Source organism: Lasiodiplodia theobromae (assembly GCF_012971845.1).
Source record: "Lasiodiplodia theobromae strain AM2As chromosome Unknown scaffold_9, whole genome shotgun sequence".
Lineage (NCBI taxonomy): Eukaryota > Fungi > Ascomycota > Dothideomycetes > Botryosphaeriales > Botryosphaeriaceae > Lasiodiplodia > Lasiodiplodia theobromae.
The window spans coordinates 352,992-375,835 of NW_023336585.1; the positions used below are offsets into that span (position 1 = coordinate 352,992).

The window sequence follows — 22,844 nt, forward strand, 5'->3', positions numbered from 1 at the left end:
AAAACAGGGGTCTGGTTTGCATCACCATCTTTACGTTTTGTAAAAAGCTTGTTAAAAGAACGCCATTTTTCTTCGCGCCATGCTTAAGATTTGGGGAGGAGCAAGGCAAGATTTGATGCCATTTGTAGCTGAAATACCCAGGCGATGACTGTCCGGGAGTGCTTCACTGTGGTTTACGAAAGATGCGACTCTTCGCAATCATTTTTTATTTGCAAAAACCTAGACTAATGCTACTTGTGAGTGTAGCTTGTATACCGTTTCTCGCCGTTCCTGTATGCTATGTTACTGGACCGCTCTTACCGAACCTGTCTTTGGTGATTTGACTCTGTCTATACTCCTCCACTTTTGGAAAGAAATAACATAAGGAAAAAAAAGAAAAACAAGCCAGCCCATTATCATCATCACATACTAATCGTTGAAATAAACAATCTCCAGTTTTGGTGAAAGCCAGGGAATCAAGCTGGTTCTGTCAGAACCTGAGGAATGACGTTGCCCCATCGTATCCTCGCCATCGAGTTGGAACCCCGTCTTCCTTCGGCTACACTCATTTGGAAGTAGCAACCGCTCATACATCAAACCACAGGGCAGTACCAACATTGTGAACCGTTTACGGTTTCTTGACAAAGTCCTTCAGCTCCTGCTTGACCTTCTCCGATGGTTCATAGTCCAAAAGTGCCAGCCTGTCCTTCACCTCCCGTTCGAGGATGTCGACCCTGGCCTTCACCTCTCGCTCGAGGTTTTCCATCCTGGTCTTCATGAGCTGCTCCGGGCTATCCGATTTTCCTCGCACGAGCTTCAGGAGCCCAGAGCGCATGCCAGTCGTGACGGAGTTGGAGAGCTTGGTCCGCATCTTAGACATGCGCTGCTGCAAGATTGCGCATTGCTCGCGTGCCTTGACTTTTCCCTCCATGAGAAGACCAGCTGTGCGGTTTTCCTTTTGCTGTTGCTTCAAGTGTTCGTCCAGCACCAAGCTCGTGTATCTGGAGATGGCTTCGCGGATATCTTGAGAGTGTTCACCACCACCGAAGATATCGGGCATGTATGTGCGATATTCACGGAGTATGTTTGGGGAAGGCAGATTGAGGACGTCCTTGTTGAAAGTCAAGCTGGAATGCTTCTTCGTATGTTGATTCATGAGCGCCTGTGCGAGGACGATGGCTTCGAACTGGCTCATGGCGTATCTAGCACAGTGTGCATAGATAAATTTGGCGAGGGCTTGCTGGGCATCTGTGGCATGCTCGTAGACTTCATCGGAGAAGTTGAAGCTAAAAAACGGGTCGACCTCCAAGTCTGCACATTCGTCGGGTGTGTCGCTTGGAATGGCCATTTTGAAGTCGTACCTGAACGGGGCCTGAACGGGGGCTGGGTCATTGCTTCCCAAGTTTGCGACATAGTCCAGCGGTACATCAAGACTCATCATGATGGCCTTCTCCTTTGATGACCACTCCAGAGGACGTAGCCCAAGTGCTTCAAAACGGTAGGCCTCCGGGAGCACAATCCGTGTGCAAGCCGATAGCAGTTTGTGCATCCAGTCGTTCGTTAACATGCTCAGCGGAATTGAAATGCGCTCTAGGACTTCCTTCATTGCACCAAGAACCGGCGTGGTGGCTTCGTCTTCGTCGGACCAACTTGTGCCAAATCCCACGAGCGTGTACGTCATTCCATCCGGACCCAACACCTCCTTCGCCCAGCTTTCTAGCTTTGCCAACCAGGCGCCCGAGCTCTTGATGTTCCAGGTGGGCAAAGGATTAGTCGTAATGATGAAGAAAGCAGCCCCTTCCATGCGGTGTACGGTAGCGTTGAGCCGTCTCTGCTGGTCGAGATATTGAAGCCAGTTGTCTCGCAGCTCTGCTAGAGTCATGGGATCGAGATACGAGAAGAGCAGCAGAATGTTCATCAACAGTGAACGATTGAATGCATCTCCATGCCGTTGGAACTTGCGATTCAGGTTGCCGGCTTCCAGCTTGGCCTGCACTTCAGCTTTGAGTCTTTCAAGGGAGGCCGCCGTATTCGGCGGTCTTTTCGTAGGAGCCATGAAGGTGACTTGCTTAAGCAAGTCCGTGTTGAGCGAAGGCAATTGAGGGTGAGATGACAAGTCTAGCGATCGCAAAGGAAGTGCGGTCGACAGAGGACGACGAGTTGAAGAGAGGTCGGGTGCATGAAAATTCTTAAAGCTGGAAGGTGATGGAAGCGTTTCCCGAATTGACTCGATGACGCAACTTGCCATGTACGGAAGGAGTGCACATGCGCTGGCCATGGCTGGGGATGCGTCAAGAGATTTCATGCACGTGCTTTCCGGTCACTCACTGGCTTGACCGCGCGTCCAGATTCACCCCGTGGTCACTGCGCGTCGCGGGGTCTTTGTCGTATTTGACTGCCCTCTTTGCTATTTGACCTGTTTGCCGGTGCTTTCTCACATATCCTTTGCCGCCGTTCACCTGCAATCCGCCATCCGCTGCATCACCGCCCATACATCAGCTCAAGGCTGCTGCTACTCATTTTCTGGCTGCACGCCGGCGTGATCCACCGTCATTGCGTCCACTGCCTATCCTTCGAAACCGCCTCACCAGCAACTGTCAATGCTCACTTCCCTTCACCTTACGACACAAAACTGATTCGACCACCGACACCAGACTCTGAAAGCCTGACATCACCCCCGGTCAAAGCCTCTCCTTGTGCTCAGCCAATGGATAACAACACGAGTCTGGAGAAAGACGTCGAGACGTCCGTCGGAGAGGCTGCGCCAGCGACACCGACAACTTCCACCACCCGCTCTCCGCTGCGTCGCCTTGCCTCTCAACGTACTCAGAGGGGTGTGCTAGACGATGACGCGCAGCACACTAAGACAGAGGTAGACCAAGAGGACAAGTCACTGCCGCCCAGTGACAAAGAGGAGGAAGGAGGAGATGGAAATGCCCCAAGGATGAGCAACCTTGCGCGCTACTTCTGGTCAAGGCTGGATGTGGTATGTACATTAAACCCTATCACTCCGTGAGACGGCTTTACCATTTCCAATAAGACGGTATTTGATAACCAAATTACTGACTAATGGAGTAGGCTACCCAACTATTCAAAGATGATCGAGATGATGAGTGCCGTGAGCTCGTTCTCGAGACACTAATGCGCGCAAGGGTCCCTCACGCGTGCAGGTGCGAATTACTCCATCTACTTGCTTGCGTCATGCCTTGGAAACAGGCACAGGACTGTCTGGATGAGGCCGAAGAGTTATGTGAAAAGATGGAGAGGCTAGTACCGGGTAGCGAACTGGTCATGGAGCTAAGGGCTCAAGGCGCCAATGTCCGACAAGCGGTAAAGGAATACCATGAAACCCCCGATGACGACGAACCGACACCAGAGGAGTCAGGACAAGGAGAGGGACAATCTTGCTAAAGGAGTGTAAGAGGAATTTCTAATTTCACCAGTGAAGGTTTGAACAGGCCGAAACCCAGGCGGCCGTCTTGAAGAGAGGAAACCTTTTACCCATAAAAGCACACTCATTCCCAAAAGCCACAAGAATGAGGATATGCAGGCTGCTTTGCATGAAGGCTCGATTTAAATGAGATTCAATGACGCGTGAGAGCAGCCTGGTGGTATTTTCAAAGCGTATACTTGAACCAGAAAATAGCAGGGTTGAAATTGCAAGGCGAAAAAAGAACGGAAGAAGGGAGAGGCATGTTACGGAATGGGCGGCTACAAAGTCTCAAAGTGGGTGCAAACAGGGTTTCTTTCAATGATTTAGGTAGTTGATAAGAGCAAATAAACACAGGAGATTCGCCGTGGTCAAGGCACATGTCTCTGCGTATTCCTGCCGTACTCGTGAAGTTTTCAGCTTCGCTGCAGAGATGTTCTGGCAGCACAACGTTGATAATGCTCTAGAAAGCACAGAGAGAGGCGAGACTGTTTGGATCTCTAGGCAACCGCGGTTGTTTCTTGAATGCACTTTTGTTACTTTCATTTGCCATCTACCTAATTGACTATTTTGTTTTTGAAACCGCCTTGAGCATCTGTAGCCATTAAGCTCATACCGTTCACCTACTCTCTTCCTGATTTCCCTTTTTCGCCACCCAATTCTAATGCTGATATCCTTTTGGTCAACTCCTACTCGTCTGTAAGGCAGTATTGTTCATCAAAGAACACAAAATTGCCATTCCCATGACCGGCCAAGTCTCTTTCGTTTGGCCTTACTGCACAAAACCCAGCATGTGCTCATCCTCATTGCCGCTTTCAGGTATGGTGGTTCCCTCGGGGGCAATCAAGCCATTACCCATAAGTGCTGGTCGTTGACTAAACCAGAAGATCCTCTTGAAGTCACTCGGCCAGATCATCCATCTCCTCATCATCTGACGTTGACCTGCTCTCATTTGCAAGTTCGTGGTACTCTCTCAATGCGCCTCTAATGTTGTAGCCCTTGGTTCTCAGCTCCAGAACCCGTTCGGAGTAGGGTGCAAGAATGTTCATCTCTTGGCAGAGCTCGTCAGCCTCGTTCAAGCAATCCTGCGCCTGCTCCCATGGCATTACACAGGCTAGCAGCTGAAGCAACTCGCATCTGCAAGCAATAGGGACCATTCCGCGCGGCAATGTCTCGAGAATTAGCTCACGGCAGTCATCGTCTCGGTCGTCAACATAGTACTGGTAAGCCTACTCTCCGTCAGCTGGACATTCATTAAGCGTGACATGGCTTGCATCTCAACATCCTCTGTAAAAAGTGGAGAGGCTACTTACAACATCGAGTCGTGACCAAAAGTAGCGTGCAAGGTTGCTCAGCTGCGGTCTGTCTTGTCCTTCTGGTTCATCCTCTTCACCGGAATCGCTCTCTTCGGCCAACCCTTCCTGGGAATGATGATCTTCTTGATCTGTCTTGTCTTCCTCCACGGGTTGGTCATCGGAAGTATGTTGGACGTGGAACTGCGGAAGTTGTGGTGGGTAGTGAGCATCGCCGACGGGTTGCTCAATACTGAGTGAAGGGACCGGTGCCTGCGTGGGAGACTCGGTGGTGGGAGTTGCTTGGTTGCCTTTCCGCTGGTTAATATTGAGCCCTGAGACCTTCTTCTTCAGTGCTTGGCCTATTTCCTTCATGGTCCGGTGCTTCTTGATCTCTCCTGGTACGCTGAGGGTCGGTCGGACTCGGACGCCCGAATATCCTTTGACAGACTGTGAGTGGTTGCTGTCGAGGATCGCGTTGCGGGTTACACCGGGTCGATGGGACGTGCCGGAGCCTTCCGCGGCACCCGTATTTTTATCCATGAGAAGGGTGCATGCAGTTATGAGACGATGGGATGTGCCTTAAGCTGGGGTGGTTGGTAGGTCGACGACGATGAAGAGTGGTCGGATGTTGGAGGAAGACGGGTGGCAGATATGAGCACGACCGCGCAGCGCAGAATACGCTGGGAGCACTGGCAAGCGGTTCAAAGAGCAGCGATTGAGTGAATGGAAGCGGTACGAAGCGCATGGGCCCACGGCGCATGGTAAATATGAGCGGCCGACGCAAGCGCATGCCCTTGAGAACAGCAAACTACGTCATTGTGTTAACTTAAGCGAAGCAGCCACTGTCCTCTGGCGATATATCTGCCACTCATTTTCCCTCTGTCGCTCATCTTCCTCTTCCACCCATCCCCACGTTTCCGACCTTCTTCCTCAAATGCCGGTAAAGTCCACCATCCCATGAAAGAAGGCATACCCATCATCAGTCATTCTAATATCATTCTTCTAGAATCTCTAATCAAGAGGTCCCACCCGGGTTTTTCGGCGTCCGCACCCACCTGTCCACCCCTCCGGTCTTACGCTGTCATCGACTTGATACTCTCCCGCCAGCCATCCGCCTGACACAACCACCGAAGAGCCGGTCATCATGGCTGCTTCCGACGACCCGCCGGAGACGTCGTCTGACAGAGGAGCCCGCATGGCAAAAGTGAGGTCCAAAGCGAAGGCCTTCGCGAACCACAATGCACCCGGAAAGCAAGAGATTGTCAACATTGTCATTGAGGACAGTCCTCAGCCGGAGCTCGACGAGAGCGGGAAGGGCCCAAATAGGCTTCGAATGGAACAAGTCCAAGCAAGCTTGAAGTTTGCCAAGGAATCCCATCCTACGAAGCTGGGGGGTAGTTGGCTTCACGACATGCTCCCCGAAACACCGCAAAGGGAACTCCATGCTGCAGTACACCGATTCGAGGACAGAGCTTTCTTCATCCTCACAACCAAGCCCTTGCCGCCTCGAGGCAATATTACAAGCGCCGGCGGATATGCGCAAAGACTTAGGTCCTTGAGGGAGAAAAAATGGAGCCCGAATGACATCACCTACATCTCCACCAAGAACGAGGTAAGTCGAACACTTGTGGGGAGCTGGAGCCTTCATCCGGACGCAAATGTCATAATTCTATTTATACAAATGCATCCGGACGATCGCTCCATATCCGCATATTTGTCCATTTATCATTGCACTGCTAACTTAAAGCATCAGAGATGGGTAACGAAAGACGAGGCTACTCAACCCGTCATTGACACTATGAAGATCATCATGGAGCACTACCCCGAGCCGCTCAGCCGAGTCCCGTCGAGATGGATGCAACAACTGTACACATCCTGCGTGCTGGTTGCACTTCCCGATCCCTACAGGAGCGGAGCCTTAGTTCTTCCTAAACTTAAGTGGGCTGCGTCGCGGGACGCCATTCAAGCCAACCTCGATATACCGGCATCCAACACAATGTTCTCTGTACAGAACGAACCGCGGGAGTTCCCCCATCCACTCACGGTTTACATTAGCCGTGATGTAGCTGAGCACTGTGCAGAGCTGGAATTTGATCCCATTTTCCGGCTTCGTTTCTCAAAGGACGTTGAGAAAAAGGCCACAAATGCCCAGAAGGGACTCGCTAAGCTGATCTTGACACGATGCGCTGAGTCCGTTATGAACCAAGGAGAGGCTATGATCCTTGCCCAAGCTCTTGTCAACCAGTACGGAAAGAAGCGCAAGAACAAGCATACCGGGCCCTTTCGTAGCGAGAACATGGTGGTACACTGTGACATCCAGAACTTTGGGCCATCCTGGTTGGTCAAAGAAGCATGCCCGGACCTGCCGAACATTTTCGTTGGCAATCAAGCGTCCCAGTATGACTGGAAATTCCACATCGCGCAAGCGGCGCACATCCGATTCGCAGAGACAGGCAATGTGGCAGAGGCATGGGAAGCAGGTAACGTCACCTCTTGATGAAGCACTCAGAGCACTCTCACCAACAACACCCGTTCTTCTGCCACCAACTCCAACCACATATACTATTCTATCCACTTTGCATCTCATCATTGGGCTGGATGGCGTGCCAGTCTGGCCGCTGGACTCTCAAGGCTGCCCCTTTGCACCTCCACACGCTTCCCAATCCGGCAATCCACAATTGTTTCGAGGAACACAAGCTAACAGTTATGGAAACAGCCTGTGAGACTACAGACCTCCTGTTGGATTTGGGTCGGGAACTGTTCTTTCTTCCTTGTAGTGAAGCGGAGACAGAGAGGGCGCACACTCTACATGCTTGCTACGGCTGCTGGTTCCCCTGGCCGTGCGTGAAGCTCACACTCATCATCAACCGCCGCTACTGCCCATTATGCATCAACGCTATTGGAGCAATGCGAACCGAGTACGCCTTCACACGCCCATCGGCGAGGATGGCCGGAGTAGATCCAGCAGAGGCGTTTGAGGAACGCTCTCGCGAACGCGATATGATCCCCCTGGTAACACCCTACAGACAGTTCACTTATGGGAAGATCGCTGCCGAATGGGAACATTTGAATTTGCCTACAGACATCCGGAGGCGGGAGATCATGCAGATGAGAACCAAGTTTCCGAATATTACTGCTGCGGGAGTGGGATCTGAGGAAAAGGCAATCTTATGGGAAGATGCATACTCCACGGAGGACCTTGATCCTCGTCGGGAGAAGAGCAAGTCAAGAGCACTAATTCCTAGCATCGACCCCATCCTCCCGATCTATCTGGCTGGTGACGAGGCCATTCGAATCCACATCCCCGTCAACATGGCTTCCACGGCCTTCTACCTCAATCTGCTCAAAGGCACATTCCCTCCCATCGTCCTCAAAATCACCCACATGATCTACAACACCAGCCTGGAAGATACCGAAGCACGCCGTGAACTCATAAAAAGGCTTGATCACATCTATTTGATTAGACGCCAATTACCTCGCTTCCAGAAGCAGCAGTTCACACATTCCATGAAGCCTTCTTCGTTTGACGATTTCAAGCGACAATGCCAGTCTGGAATTGCATCAGCGCGAGGCTGTAGCAATATTCCTCTCGACAAGCTTTGGGCTTTCAAGGGATTTGGAAATTTGCGACACGCCGGCACGATGACTGATGATTCCATCCCATCTCGACTTCCACAGCTGAAAGAGGTCAAAAGGATTCTGCTTGAGCTTGAGCACATCACTGGACAGAAGCTTCACCGAATTTCAGGCGTGCCATATCCCTTCCAAGGAGGACCTGAGCCGAGGGTATGGTCCTGGGGTATCCTTTACCGGTTCCTCGGCCCCAGGTTGCGTGTTCTCAGATGGGCGTGCAACAAGCGCTGGGTAACAGACCTGACGGTGCCGATCTTGATCGTTGTGCTCTGCTACCAAGTCCTTGAGCGCCAGAGGAAGATGTCGGAGATGCAGTGGCCTGAATGTCAAGAATTCTTGAGGCTGCCGATCTCACTTTATCAGATGCATCCCTTGTCAGTCTCTATCGGAAAAGCTGATCATTCGCGTGGTATGGTCAGTGGATTCAAGAGCGGGAGCAAGTTGTCGCTCGAGGACTTCGATCCGGTAGAGTGTAACTTGTTGTTCGAGACTTGGTCGTCCAACTGTGCCAAATCGAACTTTGGTGCGGATGTGGATTGCATCATCAAGCATTTCACGGAGACATTGCGGAAGGAAGCACTGCCGTACTGGCCGGCTGATCTTGCGCCTCTTCCTCCCGATGGAACAATTCCTCAGATGCAGCCTCCAGTCGTCCAAAGTACTAAGCAGAAAGACCACTTCAGCAAGTAAAACCAGCAGAAACGCCAGCAGAAGGCAAAGAAACAGACCACTGTCACGCAGTTCAGTAGTGTCGTACACGAGCGTCGCAACATGAGCAATCTGGGCGCCACTTGCTACCTATCGGGCGTCATTCAGGCCTTGCACAATACACCACAGCTTCGAGATTTCGTGGGCCGAGGACACAACTTCCCTTTTGTCAACTCACCTAAAGCGAAACCGCTGGTGGATTGGATGAGGAAGCTCTTCTTGGAGTTGGACCAGGGTGGTGCCAGATTGGAGCCTATCCACACGCAAATATTGCTCGACAGTCTCCAGCAGGTGAGCTCGGAGTACGGCAACACAGCCAATGATGCCGCTGAGGTGCTGAACAAATTGCTGGACGTACTCATTTCGTCGTCTTCTGTCACATCAAGCGAAATTGGCCCCGAAGGACCTGTCTTGTCGCGCTTGCTCAACAGTTGGAACATCAAGCCGATCTTACCGCTTCGCCAAGCCGCGAGCGCGTGTCTGCAAGCTATTCACCAGGACGGTAATTGGACTGAACTAGCGGATATGCTACTACTTCAGATCGTTGGTGAGCGGATGTGTAAGAAATGCGGACACATCGACCGTACCTGGGACCACGCCTCCACCGTGTTACTGCAACCTATCGAATCTAACCCAGAGACAGTATTCACTCTTTCGGGTATGCTCGAAGAGTATTTCGCTCAAGACTACAACGAAAACATGCTCGAGCGAACCGTGAACAGCATGAAGGATTGCGAGCAATGCAAAACCAAGTCTGCGCTAAGCCGCAAAGAACGCCGCCTCGTCAAAGCGCCGCCTATTCTTGTCTTGCAATGGAATAGGCGTATGTACACAATGTACACAACGGATGCTAACAGAAACACGGTTTTCGGTCAAAATGGCGGACCGGTCCAGGAGACATGGCCAAACCGCGTCGTGGTGCCGGAAGAGCTGGACTTGGCTCCCTGGATGAAGGGAGTCACTCTTCCTTCCGAGAAGACGTCTCAGGGCCAAAAGGGCAATCCCATGCTCTGGTCTATTGATGAACAGACGCAGTACACCTTGAGCTCAGTTGTCCACTACAGACCTACGGGGGCGCACTACGTATCCTACGTGCGTCACGAAGACAGGTGGGTTCTTATGGATGATATAAGACCTAACCCAACGTTATGCACCCCTGAAGAAGGAATTCGGAAGCACCCTGGGGAGGTTGTCTACGCAGCGATCTACGTTAAGCGTGACTCATCGCCTGAGACAGGACCTCCTCAGAAGCAGCCGGCTTCTCCAGCGAAAAGGCATTTGCGTCCGCTTACTTCCAAGTCGACTGCCGAATTACGAGGCATCAGGAAAGGTTTTCCTCTTGCTAGTATCGTCGAGGAGGACGCGCCGAGCGATGGTCCTTTGAGCATCAAGGAGAAAAGGGACGGGGCTCATGATACTCTTTCTGGGAAGAAAGACGCACGCGAGGAGCGCATAGCCTTGCGACAGCGTTTGTCGATTGTGCGTGCCGAGCTGAAGGAAAAATTGGAGCTTCTGGACAGCTTGGCGAAGAGGGAGCAGGAACTCACGGATTTCATTGGGAAATCATGATCAGGCCGCCATGCCGGTACTGCTCTCAGGTTTTGTGGTTATCATTTGGAAAAGATTGCGGCTGAAGACGGTTCTCTGACTTGACAGCGAGGTCAGTATGGTGCAACTGCAGGTCTATTCCTTCGGGGTGTTGAAGACCTGCATGCTTCTTGGCTTTCATTGTACAGGAGATTATGGGATTTGAGAGTTTCAGTGTGTGATGGTAATGGCCTTTTCTTTTTTACGGTACCTTTCCTTCCTTAAAAAAATGGTGCAGTGTAGGTAGAATACAAGTAAATGGAGATGGAGAAAGTAAGAAACGTACGGAACTCGGGGCAACAGAGAGCGGATGAAGGGATGAACATACAGCCATGTGACTGTACCGATTCAGGTTGACCAGGTCTACACCATCATCAATCATCATCCTCTCTTGTCCCGCAAGGAGCGAGGCCACTCGTGGCGCTGCTGCCCGAAGTTTCCAAGGTTACAGTAAAAAGGGTTCGCGATAAGGTTCGCTCGATCCGGCTAGCGCCGGCAATACCCGGCGGGCCTGTGTTGCTTAGTAAGACATCATCCAAAGTGCCAGTCCGAAGTGGCACGCAAGGAGAGCACAGCCTTACGGCAGCGTGTGTCGATTATACATGCAGAGCTGAAGGGAGAATTGGAGCTTCTAAAGAGCTTGGCGAAGAGGTAATGGGACTGATGGATTTTATGGAGAAATTATAATCAGACCACGCTGTAGGTACTGCTCTCAGGTCTCGTAGGAGTAGTTGTCCTTTTGAAAAGAGTACTGAAGTTTGCAAGGAGATTCGAGAGACTAAGGCCTCGGTTATCGCCGGCTGGCGTCGGCTGGCTTGGTGCCACGTCTTCGCTTACTAACCCTACACCCGAAAAGCCTCCACCGGAGGGTATAAAAACTCTTCTCCTCCCCCTCGACACACCTCTTTTCCTTCTTTTTTTATCCTGGTGCTAGGGCATACGCGTGCAAGTGAAGATTCGTCTGATGCCGCGTTATTGCTAGTTGAAAACTACAACTAATGACCGCTTATGTTGGTCTTCGGATCGGCATGGAATATTTGGAAACCATCTGGCAATTGCCAAATCCTTTTCGTTGCGACGTACTCGCCTTGTGCGGGACCGTGAGGAAGAGGCAATCAGGCATCTACAACTTCTGGATAATATCTAAGTGAGGTGAGGTCTGCACTGGTCTTCGGATTCATCTTGATGCTGTTGCTGAAGATTATCGCGTTCGTAGATGAACGACCTACACATTTCGCTGTCAGAAACGCCTGTTGATGGTGTCTAGACAAAATTTTACTGTCGCAGAGACTTCCAAAGGGATGCCACCAAAGGGATGCCCCTGCAGTGGCACCCCCGCCTCCCATGCACTACGTTCTCAAGAATCCTCTGCTCGATCATATGCTAACCATTAGAATAATGATTTTTATGGGCGTCGACGCGGCTCAACGCATACTCGACGCGTCGCGTTATTGTTTCCTGCACCTCGTTCAATGTTGACTGTACCTAGAGCGACGCGACGTAGCGCCACGCAACACCACAGAACATCGGCACCGATCATGAAAGTTGTCCTTCGTGAGCATCGGTAGAGAAAGCCAGCCATGGCAAGTAGTTGTCAGTTTCGACTGCGTTGTCGTCGTCGCCGCCTCAGCGCAACCCCGTTTCCCATGGTCGACCGCGACCGCGACCGCGACCGCGACCGCGACTTTTGCCTCCACCCACCACCACACCACGCTGTCCCCACTACGACCCATCCATAGTCCATCCTGTGCCATATCGCTGCCGCTTGCAGAGCTACAATGTAATGAGAAAGGACGCGACGATACTCTCCGCACACGAGAGGGTCTGTTGGTACTCTGGCAGCCGTCAGGCAGCAGCACCACCCTACAAACGCCGTCCATCCCGCCACGCCATCATCGGCCTCGCTCCGTCTCCGTTGCTGCCTATACACTACTTTTCGCCGCTGCCCTCTGCCCGAAGCTGGGATGGGCATGCTCCGGTTCGGTTGCGTCAAAGGACGACTGGCTTTGGACTAGCAACAACCGGCACCGCTGAGTCGGTCACAAGTGAAAGAACTGGGGAACACCTCTTCGCGCTCTGCGTGCGGCTGAATAGTCATACTGGCAGGCAGGCAGCATGGGTAGGACGTTTGAAATCGGACCCCGCAGCAACCCGCCTTGTATGAATGCTGCCTCGACCGTCTTCGAAGCCGGAGAGTGCCCGTAGCTGAGGCTCTTTTTCTGTCTTCACGCCATTCTATTTGATCGATCTTTTGGTTATTGAACAAATGAATGGTCAAAGCTTGGCTGTCTGCTACGGTATAGTAGTAGTGGCAACGGAACAGACGACCACCGAGAGATTCTGATATCATGAAGTTTGCTTGTAAATGACACTAACATTCTGCGTAAAAAAGTATCATACATGACATTTCCACATATCTACACGTCCAAGCTAAACCAGAGTAGAGAACTCAAAAGCAACCCGCCGCCCAATACCCGTGCAAACCCGCTCAAAAAAAAAAAAAAAAAAACGACATCTCACAACCCCACCCACGCCATCTACAACCAGCTCTCCTCCCCCCTCTAAGCCCTCCCCGCCTCCCTCAACCGCACCTTCACGCCATCGCCCGGACAGCTCGTCAACGTCAACCCATGCAGCGTCCTGCCATCCACATTCAACCCCTCCACCTTCTCAAACCGCTGCAGCAGCCTCACAACGACATAGCTCGCCTCCGTCAGCGCAAACTGCTGCCCGATACAAATCCTCGGCCCGCCATTAAACGGCAGGTACTCCCAGCCAACCTTCCTGCCCTCCCACCGCTCCGGCCTGAACGCCGCCGCGTCGGGGCCCCAGATGTCGGTGCGGCGCTGCATGACGTGCACGCTGTATCCAACCTCGGTGCCCTCGGGCACGAAGACGGGGCTAAGGCCGTCGGGCCCGCCGCCCAGCGGGAGGGTGGTGTCGACGGCGGCGCGGCGCGAGTTTAGTGGGACGACGGGCTGCAGGCGGAGGGTCTCGTTGAGCGTGTGTTGGAGGTAGGTGCAGGCTTTGAGGCGGGCGAAGGTGATGTCGTCGGGGTTGCAGGAGTCGTAGTCGCCGAATTCTTCGACGATGACGCGGCGGAGTTTGGCGAAGGTCTCCGGGTTTTGGGCGAGGAAGCGGAAGAGCCAGGAGAGGAGTGATGCGGTGGTGTCACGTCCGGCAAGCAAGATGTTTAAGCTACGTGCTTATTAGTAAGAGATTTCTTGAGTTGTGGTGGTGATGGTGTTGAAAAGGGGGTGGTGGTGTTGGGGGGGGGGGGGCTTACAGTTGGTCTCTCAGGACCACGGGGTCGCGCGACTGTGCAGCAAGCTCATCCAGGAAGACGTATTTCTCCTTCTTGCCCATTCCCTTCTCGAGAGACGTCTCCTTCGACTCCTTGGACAGGGCCAGCTGAACAAAATAGTCGACAAAGGCGTGCACATCACGACATTGCTTCTTGAAGTCCGCCGTGTGAGCCAACCAGTACCGCTTACCAAACCGTCCAGCGCGAGCCAGATGCCACTGAGCCTTGTCGAAAGCAAAAGCGAACACGCGCTCGTCGCGCTCAGGAGGGACATCACCTAGATCTTTGCTGCCGCGGTAGTTGGGCAGGTTGGCGAGCTGACTGTCGACGCTTTCGCCAAAGAGAAACTCGGTGGCCGAGTCGAGCGTCAAGCGGAAGAAGAGGACTTGAATATCAGTCACGTCCGTCCAGCCGTCGGCGTTGGGCGTGAGTGCGCGCAGCATGTTCTGCACGTGCGTCTCTTCCAGCTTGAGGTCGCTGACCTGTTCGCGCGCGAACTGCGGACGCAGCAGGGCGCGAGAGTGCTCCCACGCTTTGCCGTCGGAAGCGAACTGATTGAGAGTTAGATGTGCTTTAAAAAAGAGTAGGGTTTGGTGTTGTTGCTCACGATGCCGTGGCCGAGCAGGGGCTTGAAGTTTCCGTTCCTCCGCTCGCCCAACTCGAAGTCTTTGAACTGCGTGGCTAGGATGGCCTGGATGTTCTTGGGCTCTATCGTAAAAAACGATTCCTCCATAGCTATGGTGTTTTTCAATGTAGTGACCCGGCGGCCCTCGCGCTCGCTGATGAGGGCCATGCGTTCCTCGCTGTATTCCGGCAGCCGCTTCTCCTTGTCGGCCTTGAGCAGCATGCGCACATTGTTGATTCCAAGCGGGTCATTCAGATTCAACCTGGGGACCGGCTTGCATCCGAGCTCACGTGCCTTGCGGGCCCGCCGGCGTGAGGTGGCAATGTGGGTGATGGCGCTGTAGATGAAGTAGGCGGCGATGGCCCAGAGGCCGAGGAATGCGACGGGCTGCATTGTCGATATTGTTACTGTTGAAAGGGAACGGGGAATTGTAGGACAAGTATTTCTAAAGACCGGGCGAGAGGTAGATTTAAAGATGTAGGTGCCTTTCCTTTGCAGGCTTCAAGGTCGGTCCACTCGGGGCGCTGACGTTCTCCGACGGGCAATCAGCGGGGTCCGAATGGCCGGACAGTGAAGGATTCGAAACAAGGATTCAGGTCAGATTCGCGTGCGTGTTCGCCAAATTAAAACAACGATGCGGGGCGCACATGGAAGTTTGTCTGCAGCACGAGCTAAGCCTCCGGCTAGGCCGAGACCGGCAATTTTGGTGCGGCGGTAGGCGTTCCGGCCATGGCAAGAGAGACGTCAGTTCCAACAAAGCAGAGGGCGTTTTCGTCGCTGACTGGCGCAATGATGGTTGTGGAATGCAACCATGCGGAGTGGTGGTGGAGCAACCGAGGTCCTTGGAGGTAACATTGCTCCAGTCCTGATTGGACGGGTGAGACTCGAGGCACATCTGCCGGCGGACCCGGCACGTTAGTCTTCCCGCTGCACATGCGTTGGCGGCGGTCGAATTCTTTCGTCCGGTCCCCGCTTGCGACGTTCCTCCCGCTTTGGGCGACGCCATCGCCGTTTACGAGTTACTATGAACACACTGACGTCGATGCACTCGTTCGCGCCTTTCGTAGTCCAATCCCTTTCATTTCCCCGCATCTTCAACACGCCGAAATTCAGATCAACGAAGCAGTTTGTACGAGTCAGTGTACCACAGGAATTTTCGAGACCAACAGGCAGCAAGAATAATGCACAGTCTTTTAGCGAGAATGCATAGATCAGGAGTAAGATCCTTAACTTCACTGAACCCCCTCGTCCAATTATTGCCGCCACGACTCGGACTTTACCGTCAGCATAGCTTTCTATGCAAGCTATTCCCAGCACCCGCCTTACTCAGCGGAAGATGGATAGGAAAATGCTCCTACTGGGGCGTACCATCAAGTGAGCCACAGATACCACAGCTGCACACCGGACAATTCGGACTTCTTGGAAAAATGCCTTGCAGCCCTGCAGGGCGCCGTTGTGAAAGGGGCTACAGCTGTCGTGCGGCGTAAGCAGCCAAATATGCAGGTGTAGTCAGATTTGACTGCCGCTCTTCCTCTATTTCAGCATCCACACAATTGATAGGCGCCACCACATGACAGCTTCCTTCCGTTCGTTCATCGTCACAGACACCCAAATGGTAGTATGGTAAAATCGTAATAACTTCCTCGCCTGATGACTTTCTAGTCTGGCCAGCAACTACAAATGTCGGAGGTATCAAGCCAAAGGAACGTGGTCAATTTCAAGAAAAAAGAAGAGGAGGACAATATCCCAGCATTCTCCTCATGCCCACAGCTGAATCAAACCCAATCCCACCTACTCACCCGGCATCCCCTTCCTCAAATTCTCAAACTTGCTGTCCGGATACGCCAAGTTATTCTCGACAAACTCGGCCTTTCCGCCATCGTAACCGCACATGTGCTTCGCCACCTTTTTGAAAGAAAAGAATCCATGGTCAGTCGACGAACTTTCGTGGTGATGATGTTGATGATGATGTTGTCGTAAAGCATCACTCACGTTTCCGATGATGCTTTGTTCGCCCTTCTTGTCGGCCGACGACTCCCACCACATGGCGCCGCCGAGGCCGTTGTCGCGGATGAAGCTGGTCTTCTGCACCGCCATCTCGACCGTGTCGTACGACACCATGGTCCGCGTGGATGGGTCGTAGCAGTACGTCGCGCACGCGTCTCGGTCGTAGTGTTCGTGGGCACCGGGGCGGGGGAGGTCCTGGTAGAGAAAAGATTATGTGAGCATCCACACGATATCAAGAAAGGAGAAAGGAGAGACAGGAGATGCAGTACCTTGAAATCCCACACGCCATTCTCCCAGCTCCCCTCGCCAACACCGCTGTACGGCTTCCCGGGGCCGTCTGTATTCTGAAACGCACGGCCATACAGCGGCATGCCGACGACCATCTTGGACGCAGGCACGCCGTTCTGAACATAATAACGGATAGCCTGCTCGGCATTGAAAGGGGTGCAATTAGGATTGTGGTGGCAAGGGTACAGGTTCGCCTGGTGGCCAGCACAAGAGTCCCACGACCCAGCAAAGTCGTACGCCATCAAGTTGATAAAGTCAAGGTGCTGCGCCATGGCGCCGAGGTGCAGCTTGCAGTAGTTCTGCGGGCCCGCCGGCGCCGCAATCGTCAACAGGAAGCGCGCATTCGGGTTCGCGCCGCTGTTGCGCAGCTGCGCGGCGTAGGCATCGAGCTCGCGGCGCGTTTCCTGGAGGAGCAAGTTGAGGTCGCGCGCCTGCGCGTCATCCTGCGGGTACTCCCAGTCAACGTCGAGCCCGTCCAGGCCGAGGTCCTTGAGCAGCTGCACGGCCGACTGGGCGAAGCGCTGGCGCCCGGCGGGCGTGGAGGCCGGCGCGGCGAAGTTGGAGCTGTAGGTCCAGCCGCCGATGGAGAGCAGGATCTTGAGGTTGCGGTTGCGCTTCTTGAGGAGGTAGAGCTGCTTGATGCAGCCGTAGACGTTGGTGCCGATGTCGTTCCAGGAGTCGCTCGGGTAGTGCTTCTCGACGTCGGACCAGCTGTCCGTCATGTATCTGGGAGAGATGTCAGCTTCTTTTCGGTGCATGGTGGCGGGTTGGTTGTGATTAATACACTTCACCGGTGTCCGGTCGCACGTTGGCAAAGGCATAGAGCACATGGGTCAATTTCTCGGCCGGGAGATCTTGAGGGTTGTGCTGGCGACCGTAGATTGCCTGAAAAAGACGCTCATGTCAGTTCCGCGATGCAATTTGATGTTGTTGAGGTTGCACCAACCCAGTTGACGAAATACGCCACAGTCCGATATCCGTCACCGCCACCCATTTTTGAAGTCGTCGATTTGGAGGTAAAGTATGCAGGTGGAAAGGCAAGAGTGCGAAGCAGCTGCTGTGTGACGGCAGAGAGAGTGTCCGGAGGGGCGAAATATATACAAACGGCAAGGGCAGCGATAACTGTGGCAGTAACAGTGGAGAGGGCCGGTGTCCAGCGCATCGTCACAACTGTGGCGCAGCAGTTGGCCGAGGGAACCCTGAGCAGAAGCTGAAACAGGTTTAACGGGCCGCCGCCGATGATCTTAGTCGTGTGCGCCACTCAGAGCTGTTGTCGAAGCGCTACATCGACTCATTGACTGTGTGGGGTTAGGCAGCGTAGCATCCGCAGATTACCATGGCGTGGTCGTCGTTGGGGGCCCTTCATTCAGTTCTTGTTGTGTTGCCGCTGATGATTGTGGATGACGTGGGAGTCAGCGGCAACCCGTATTCTACCATGGCCGCCGTTGTCTAGGACCAGTTGGTGGTCAGTGGTCAGATGTGGCGACGGAAACACAAGGGCGTGGCCATTCAAGGTGCATTGAGCTCCATCAGGTTGCTTCAGCTGCTATTGCTAAGAAAAATGACCCTACAACGCCTTCCTGGTATAAACCAAGACTCCAAACGCCATCCGCTTAATGCCGAGTGTGGTAAGCCAAAGCTCGACCGGTGAAGGGACACCGGAGTTGCCGAACCTGAGACGATGGCCCTCAGAGCTCGGTGCCCTTGACATCCTCACTAGAACAGACCTCCTTGTATGGTAGAAGCCTCCTGTAAGCTTCTTCGCCATGTGTAGCCGCGTCTCTATGTCGCAAGAAACTCTGGATTCTCTCCTCGCGATCGCCACAGGCCATGGCGGCTTGCTTGACCCTCTTCAATTCTCTGCTTGTCTCGGCGTGCACAATGTCCCTCTGCTCAATCATGGTATTCCCCCATTGTCCAGCCCGCGTGGCCTGGCCGTACCCACCCAAGGCAGCAGCGAGAAAGATGAGTCCTACGAAAGTTCCATTGGACATAAATATGGGGTGCTGATCGCTCTTCTGGTCGCGGTTGTACCAGCGCTCCCAGTCCTCCCAAGTCGCATTAACCGTCGGATCCTCGCCAGGCTTCCACTTGTACACGCGGTCGTACGCAGGGGGCTGTATGTCTCTCGCGCTGCCCCAGCCGGCGCCCCAACGGTCGTATGCGCTGCGTTTCGTCGGATCAGACAATATGGTGTGGGCGGCGACGATCAAGCGGTAGCGCTCCAGACGAATGGGATGCGGACAGATGTCGGATCGGACATGCGAGGGAATAGCGCGATCCGGGTGGTATATCTTCACAAGCTCGTAGAAAGAGCGCTTGTTGTAGGGCGAGCCCTTTCTCAGCTTGAGAATCTCGTACGGCGTCGGGAGCTTTCCCTGACTGGCAGACGCCGGCCACGGAAAGTGTTCGCTATCGCATGCGCCATGCGTGCTGGCGACGTCGGCGTAGGTGCGGATATGGACTGGGTGGTGTCGGGAGCGGCGGGCGGATGATGACGCATTAGACGGTGGCGCCGCACATTGAACGCTCTGGTACGAGCAGAGGACGAGACCGGGCTTTTTGATGAGCATCTTCGAGGCGGGTTACCGTGGGGCACATGGCTCCAGCAGCATTGGGGGCGGAGCGAGAGCGGAGGAGGGGAGGGTATATGAGTGAGAGCGATTGCGGAGTCCGAGTCTAAGGTGTGGGAGCATCGGCGGCAGCTATCGATAAGCACGCGCACATATGAGACACTTTCTCCTGGCCACTCACACTACTCCACTCCCACTGTCGCTGCTGCGAGCTCTCGCAACTTTCTCTAATGTGCTCACCCCGCAACTGATGCATCCTTTTGCACATTCGCTTTGCGCACAGTCGCCATGGAACACCGCCCGCAACCTTTCCTGACGCGCTTCATATCGCGCCGTCGCGTTCAGCATGCGCATGAGTCCTATGACCAGGGAAGTGGCCAGGTCTTCTCCGAGACACACTGCGGCATGACTTCCATGTACCCCTCATGGGTCACTGCGACTACCGGAGCTGTTGCCGATCTTGTCGACTTTCGGAACACCGAATCCACGGGAGCTGCCTGCCTGGAGCAGGTTGCCATTCGCTCTGTGCTTCTGCAACTCAATAATCTGGACTACGAGACCATTGCCTGCGTTCCGTGGACCGTTGGAAGAAAGATTTGGGCCCAGATCCGACGCTATCGCCTTGACTCTTTGCGCGTCTGGCGCCTATTTGTCAGAGCTTATCCTGACGAGCGCCACGCTTTCCAGGAAACACGCAAAATCCCCTTGTTGAACTTGAATGCTCATTACGCATTTAATGAAATCGCTAGGCAAATTACTGCGCCAAACTTCGAATGGGTCACTCACTTGACGCTACAAGACCCTGAGCTTTCCAAGCATGACTGGGCCGAGATGACCAAGATCCGGAACCTCGGTGCTCTCGCCATCCTTGGCCCGAGCTCGGATAGTATGGATGATCGCGTCATAAGAGGCTGGAGTGAAGCTGCAAAGGACGGCCATGTCTTCTCCAAGCTCCGCGTTTTACTTCTTGTCTGCCTCCCACACATATCCACCCGTACATTGGGCTATCTACGCACTTTTCCAGCTTTAACCCTCTGCAACCTGAGTGCATGTAATATTCGCCTCGAAAAAGCAGAGGAGCTTGGTTGGAAACCAGCTGTCCGGTAAGTTCCATTCACAGCGACTGATCAGAATGCAGGATGCTGAACTCAGATCCAGAAACTCGACGGCTCATGAGCTCAACATCGAATGGACCTTTAGTTCAAACGTGCATGATGCCATGCGCGCCTACTATCGACGTGCCGCATCCCCAACCCTGTCTTTACCCGCCAAAGTCGAAACCGATGAGAAACCCGTGCTCTCGTTATTCAAGCGCTCAACAACCTCCGCCATGCCAGAAGAAGGCAGGTCATTATGGTTCTGGCGGACCAACCCCACAGAGCTTGGTAGTGAAGAGACCAAGAAACCTCCAACTCCTACAGAGCCTCCGAGAAAGAGACGCAAACTGCGCCCAACGAAAGAGAAGACCTTAGGTGATGTCATGAGTAGCTTCGGAATATGACCACTTCATGCACTTCAGGAAAGGCCGCATGCAAGGTTTCCGTTCGTATTTAAGATACCCCATCAGCATTTGATAATACTTTTCTTTTTGCGGCGGCTTCTCGTTAATTTATTTGAACATGGCGCTTTTTGTTTACATCTCGAAGGGGGAGTTGCAAATATCTAGCCCGCTACAAAATCTCTTCCGGTTCTTGGACAGCAAAAGTTACGCCTTGTCTTGGGACGGGAAACGCGTCTTCCAGCACAAGGGGCCACGCCGCGTATAGAGGGGTACTGCAGCCAGAGGTTAGCGTGAAGAATAGAAAGGCCTCAGACATGACTATGCCTCGGCCTTTTCTTTCTTTCCTTCTTCTCTCTTTGTTTCATTTTTTGTTTTTAGAAAAACAACATATATGGGTAATAGCTTCAGCTACCCACGACATGACTTCGGCTGCGATACCCCTCTCGCAAATACCGTGGTACGCCAATGAACTACATTGGTTGCCATTGTTCGAAGTATCCCCCTCCCAAGTCTACATACGTGCCCTTCCACCCGTTACCTACGAGCTCTCTGCTCTCAGAACGGAGCACCAACTGGATTTAGTTGGTTACTTGTTGAAGCTAACGCACTTTGCCGGAGTCTACATTGACTTCTTCTTTCCCGCCCTCATGCCATCTCCAAGCTTATACGACGACATCCATCCTCTCAGCAGTCTGCTCATCTTCTGTGAGCTCGTGTACAGTCACGTACTTGAAAATACCCTCCTTGATCACCTTTTCATTCAGCACGGCGGTGGTGCCGCAGGGGAAGCCGTAGTTGTGCTGCTTCTGCTCGCGCTTGGTTGGCTGGACGTAGTTGCGCATGACGGGCTCAATTTCCCACAGGTGGATGTCATTGGTCCCTCATCTGCGAAGCGCTGCTGGAGCGCGCCTTGAGGAGCCGATCCCGTTGAGCTCGTGGGAAGACGTGCTTCAGGTCATGGCTGACTCCCGACGCTTGGTGCATTGCCAAAAAAAAAAAAAAGCACTCGTTCTTACTCGGGCACCGGTGTAATCCGGTCGTACTCGGCAGGGCCGACGGCACTGTCCAGTATTTTCGCCATCCAGATGCCTAGCCTGTGCGTTCTGTCGGACGCTCTAGTTGGTCGCCGCAGCTGGTTCAATGCGGAGGTGCCTTCGCGAAGCTGAAGAATGGCTGATCGGCCCGCGGCCGGTGGAAACGGTATCGTACCTGGTGTAGGAAGGTAGCAATAGCCGTCAAGGAGACTCTAAGGCAAGAGTTTGCGAATGAGGAGCGCGGAGTGAGAGAGAAGAGCTTTAGGAACTATAGACCCGGCGACAAAAGGCCGCGCAGCGCCATGGTTGCGGATGCGTCAGCGTTAGCGAACACTGCCTTGAGTGGACGACGGCGACACTTGTAGGGCGACGTGTGTGACTGAAGTGATTGTGGATGGGCTCTGTTCCCTTGATCGTGCCTTGGCAGTGTGCGCGTGCATACGGAAACTCTAGAAAGTGAGAGCTTTGATCAACACTGTTCTCACTCTGACATTAGTTTGGAAGAATGCTACCACTAACACGTGCCTCTGTTACGCATCCGACCAATCACTGAGTGAGAGCGTTGCCCGGACAAGTGACCACCAGCCAGTGCTCTGCGCAGGGGCCACTTCCAAAACTACATAAACCCCCCGTCCTCTTACTTTCTTCGTCTTCAACTCTCTTTGCCTTCTGGCTTAGATCAAGTGGGAACCTGGGGGTTACCGTCTGCTCTTCCTTTGAACGCAGTGGGATCTGGGGGCTATGGGTCTTCGCCTTTAGGCTTAGATCAAGTGGAATCCGGGGGTTACAAAGCTTTGCCTTTTGGCTTAGAACAAGTGGGAGTTGGAACTACATAAGACTCTTTGACCTCTAAGAAGGCTTGGAGCAAGCGAGAAATTGA

General features: G+C 53.3%; 10 protein-coding genes across 10 annotated transcripts; 4 read left to right on the forward strand and 6 right to left on the reverse strand.

Moving 5' to 3' along the window:
• Positions 1 to 607: 607 nt before the first annotated feature.
• Positions 608 to 2,035, reverse strand: LTHEOB_3510 (uncharacterized protein; the record flags this gene model as incomplete). The annotated part of the gene is made up of 1 exon (XM_035512442.1): positions 608 to 2,035. One exon carries the CDS (start codon positions 2,033 to 2,035, stop codon positions 608 to 610), a length of 1,428 nt encoding a protein of 475 aa, XP_035362598.1.
• A 2,273-nt stretch (positions 2,036 to 4,308) lies between these two features.
• Positions 4,309 to 5,244, reverse strand: LTHEOB_3511 (uncharacterized protein; the record flags this gene model as incomplete). The annotated part of the gene is made up of 3 exons (XM_035512443.1): positions 4,309 to 4,460; positions 4,599 to 4,638; positions 4,723 to 5,244. The coding sequence occupies 3 exons, from the start codon at positions 5,242 to 5,244 to the stop codon at positions 4,309 to 4,311; spliced, it is 714 nt and encodes a 237-aa protein (XP_035362599.1).
• Positions 5,245 to 5,848: 604 nt separating this feature from the next.
• LTHEOB_3512 (Glutathione reductase) lies at positions 5,849 to 7,201 on the forward strand (the record flags this gene model as incomplete). The annotated part of the gene is made up of 2 exons (XM_035512444.1): positions 5,849 to 6,316; positions 6,458 to 7,201. 2 exons carry the CDS (start codon positions 5,849 to 5,851, stop codon positions 7,199 to 7,201), a joined length of 1,212 nt encoding a protein of 403 aa, XP_035362600.1.
• Positions 7,202 to 7,650: 449 nt separating this feature from the next.
• Positions 7,651 to 9,027, forward strand: LTHEOB_3513 (Zinc finger protein 32; the record flags this gene model as incomplete). Its single annotated transcript, XM_035512445.1, has 1 exon — positions 7,651 to 9,027. One exon carries the CDS (start codon positions 7,651 to 7,653, stop codon positions 9,025 to 9,027), a length of 1,377 nt encoding a protein of 458 aa, XP_035362601.1.
• An 81-nt stretch (positions 9,028 to 9,108) lies between these two features.
• On the forward strand, positions 9,109 to 10,614 carry LTHEOB_3514 (uncharacterized protein; the record flags this gene model as incomplete). Its single annotated transcript, XM_035512446.1, has 1 exon — positions 9,109 to 10,614. The coding sequence occupies one exon, from the start codon at positions 9,109 to 9,111 to the stop codon at positions 10,612 to 10,614; it is 1,506 nt and encodes a 501-aa protein (XP_035362602.1).
• Positions 10,615 to 13,193: 2,579 nt separating this feature from the next.
• Positions 13,194 to 14,954, reverse strand: LTHEOB_3515 (Cytochrome p450 family protein; the record flags this gene model as incomplete). Its single annotated transcript, XM_035512447.1, has 3 exons — positions 13,194 to 13,830; positions 13,919 to 14,487; positions 14,544 to 14,954. 3 exons carry the CDS (start codon positions 14,952 to 14,954, stop codon positions 13,194 to 13,196), a joined length of 1,617 nt encoding a protein of 538 aa, XP_035362603.1.
• A 1,398-nt stretch (positions 14,955 to 16,352) lies between these two features.
• LTHEOB_3516 (Endochitinase 1) lies at positions 16,353 to 17,850 on the reverse strand (the record flags this gene model as incomplete). The annotated part of the gene is made up of 5 exons (XM_035512448.1): positions 16,353 to 16,466; positions 16,554 to 16,763; positions 16,838 to 17,582; positions 17,641 to 17,741; positions 17,803 to 17,850. The coding sequence occupies 5 exons, from the start codon at positions 17,848 to 17,850 to the stop codon at positions 16,353 to 16,355; spliced, it is 1,218 nt and encodes a 405-aa protein (XP_035362604.1).
• A 694-nt stretch (positions 17,851 to 18,544) lies between these two features.
• On the reverse strand, positions 18,545 to 19,429 carry LTHEOB_3517 (Hsp40 co-chaperone; the record flags this gene model as incomplete). Its single annotated transcript, XM_035512449.1, has 1 exon — positions 18,545 to 19,429. One exon carries the CDS (start codon positions 19,427 to 19,429, stop codon positions 18,545 to 18,547), a length of 885 nt encoding a protein of 294 aa, XP_035362605.1.
• A 288-nt stretch (positions 19,430 to 19,717) lies between these two features.
• LTHEOB_3518 (CBS domain-containing protein) lies at positions 19,718 to 20,930 on the forward strand (the record flags this gene model as incomplete). The annotated part of the gene is made up of 2 exons (XM_035512450.1): positions 19,718 to 20,532; positions 20,588 to 20,930. 2 exons carry the CDS (start codon positions 19,718 to 19,720, stop codon positions 20,928 to 20,930), a joined length of 1,158 nt encoding a protein of 385 aa, XP_035362606.1.
• Positions 20,931 to 21,099: 169 nt separating this feature from the next.
• On the reverse strand, positions 21,100 to 21,772 carry LTHEOB_3519 (Proteasome subunit beta type 7 precursor protein; the record flags this gene model as incomplete). The annotated part of the gene is made up of 2 exons (XM_035512451.1): positions 21,100 to 21,202; positions 21,660 to 21,772. The coding sequence occupies 2 exons, from the start codon at positions 21,770 to 21,772 to the stop codon at positions 21,100 to 21,102; spliced, it is 216 nt and encodes a 71-aa protein (XP_035362607.1).
• Positions 21,773 to 22,844: the final 1,072 nt, after the last annotated feature.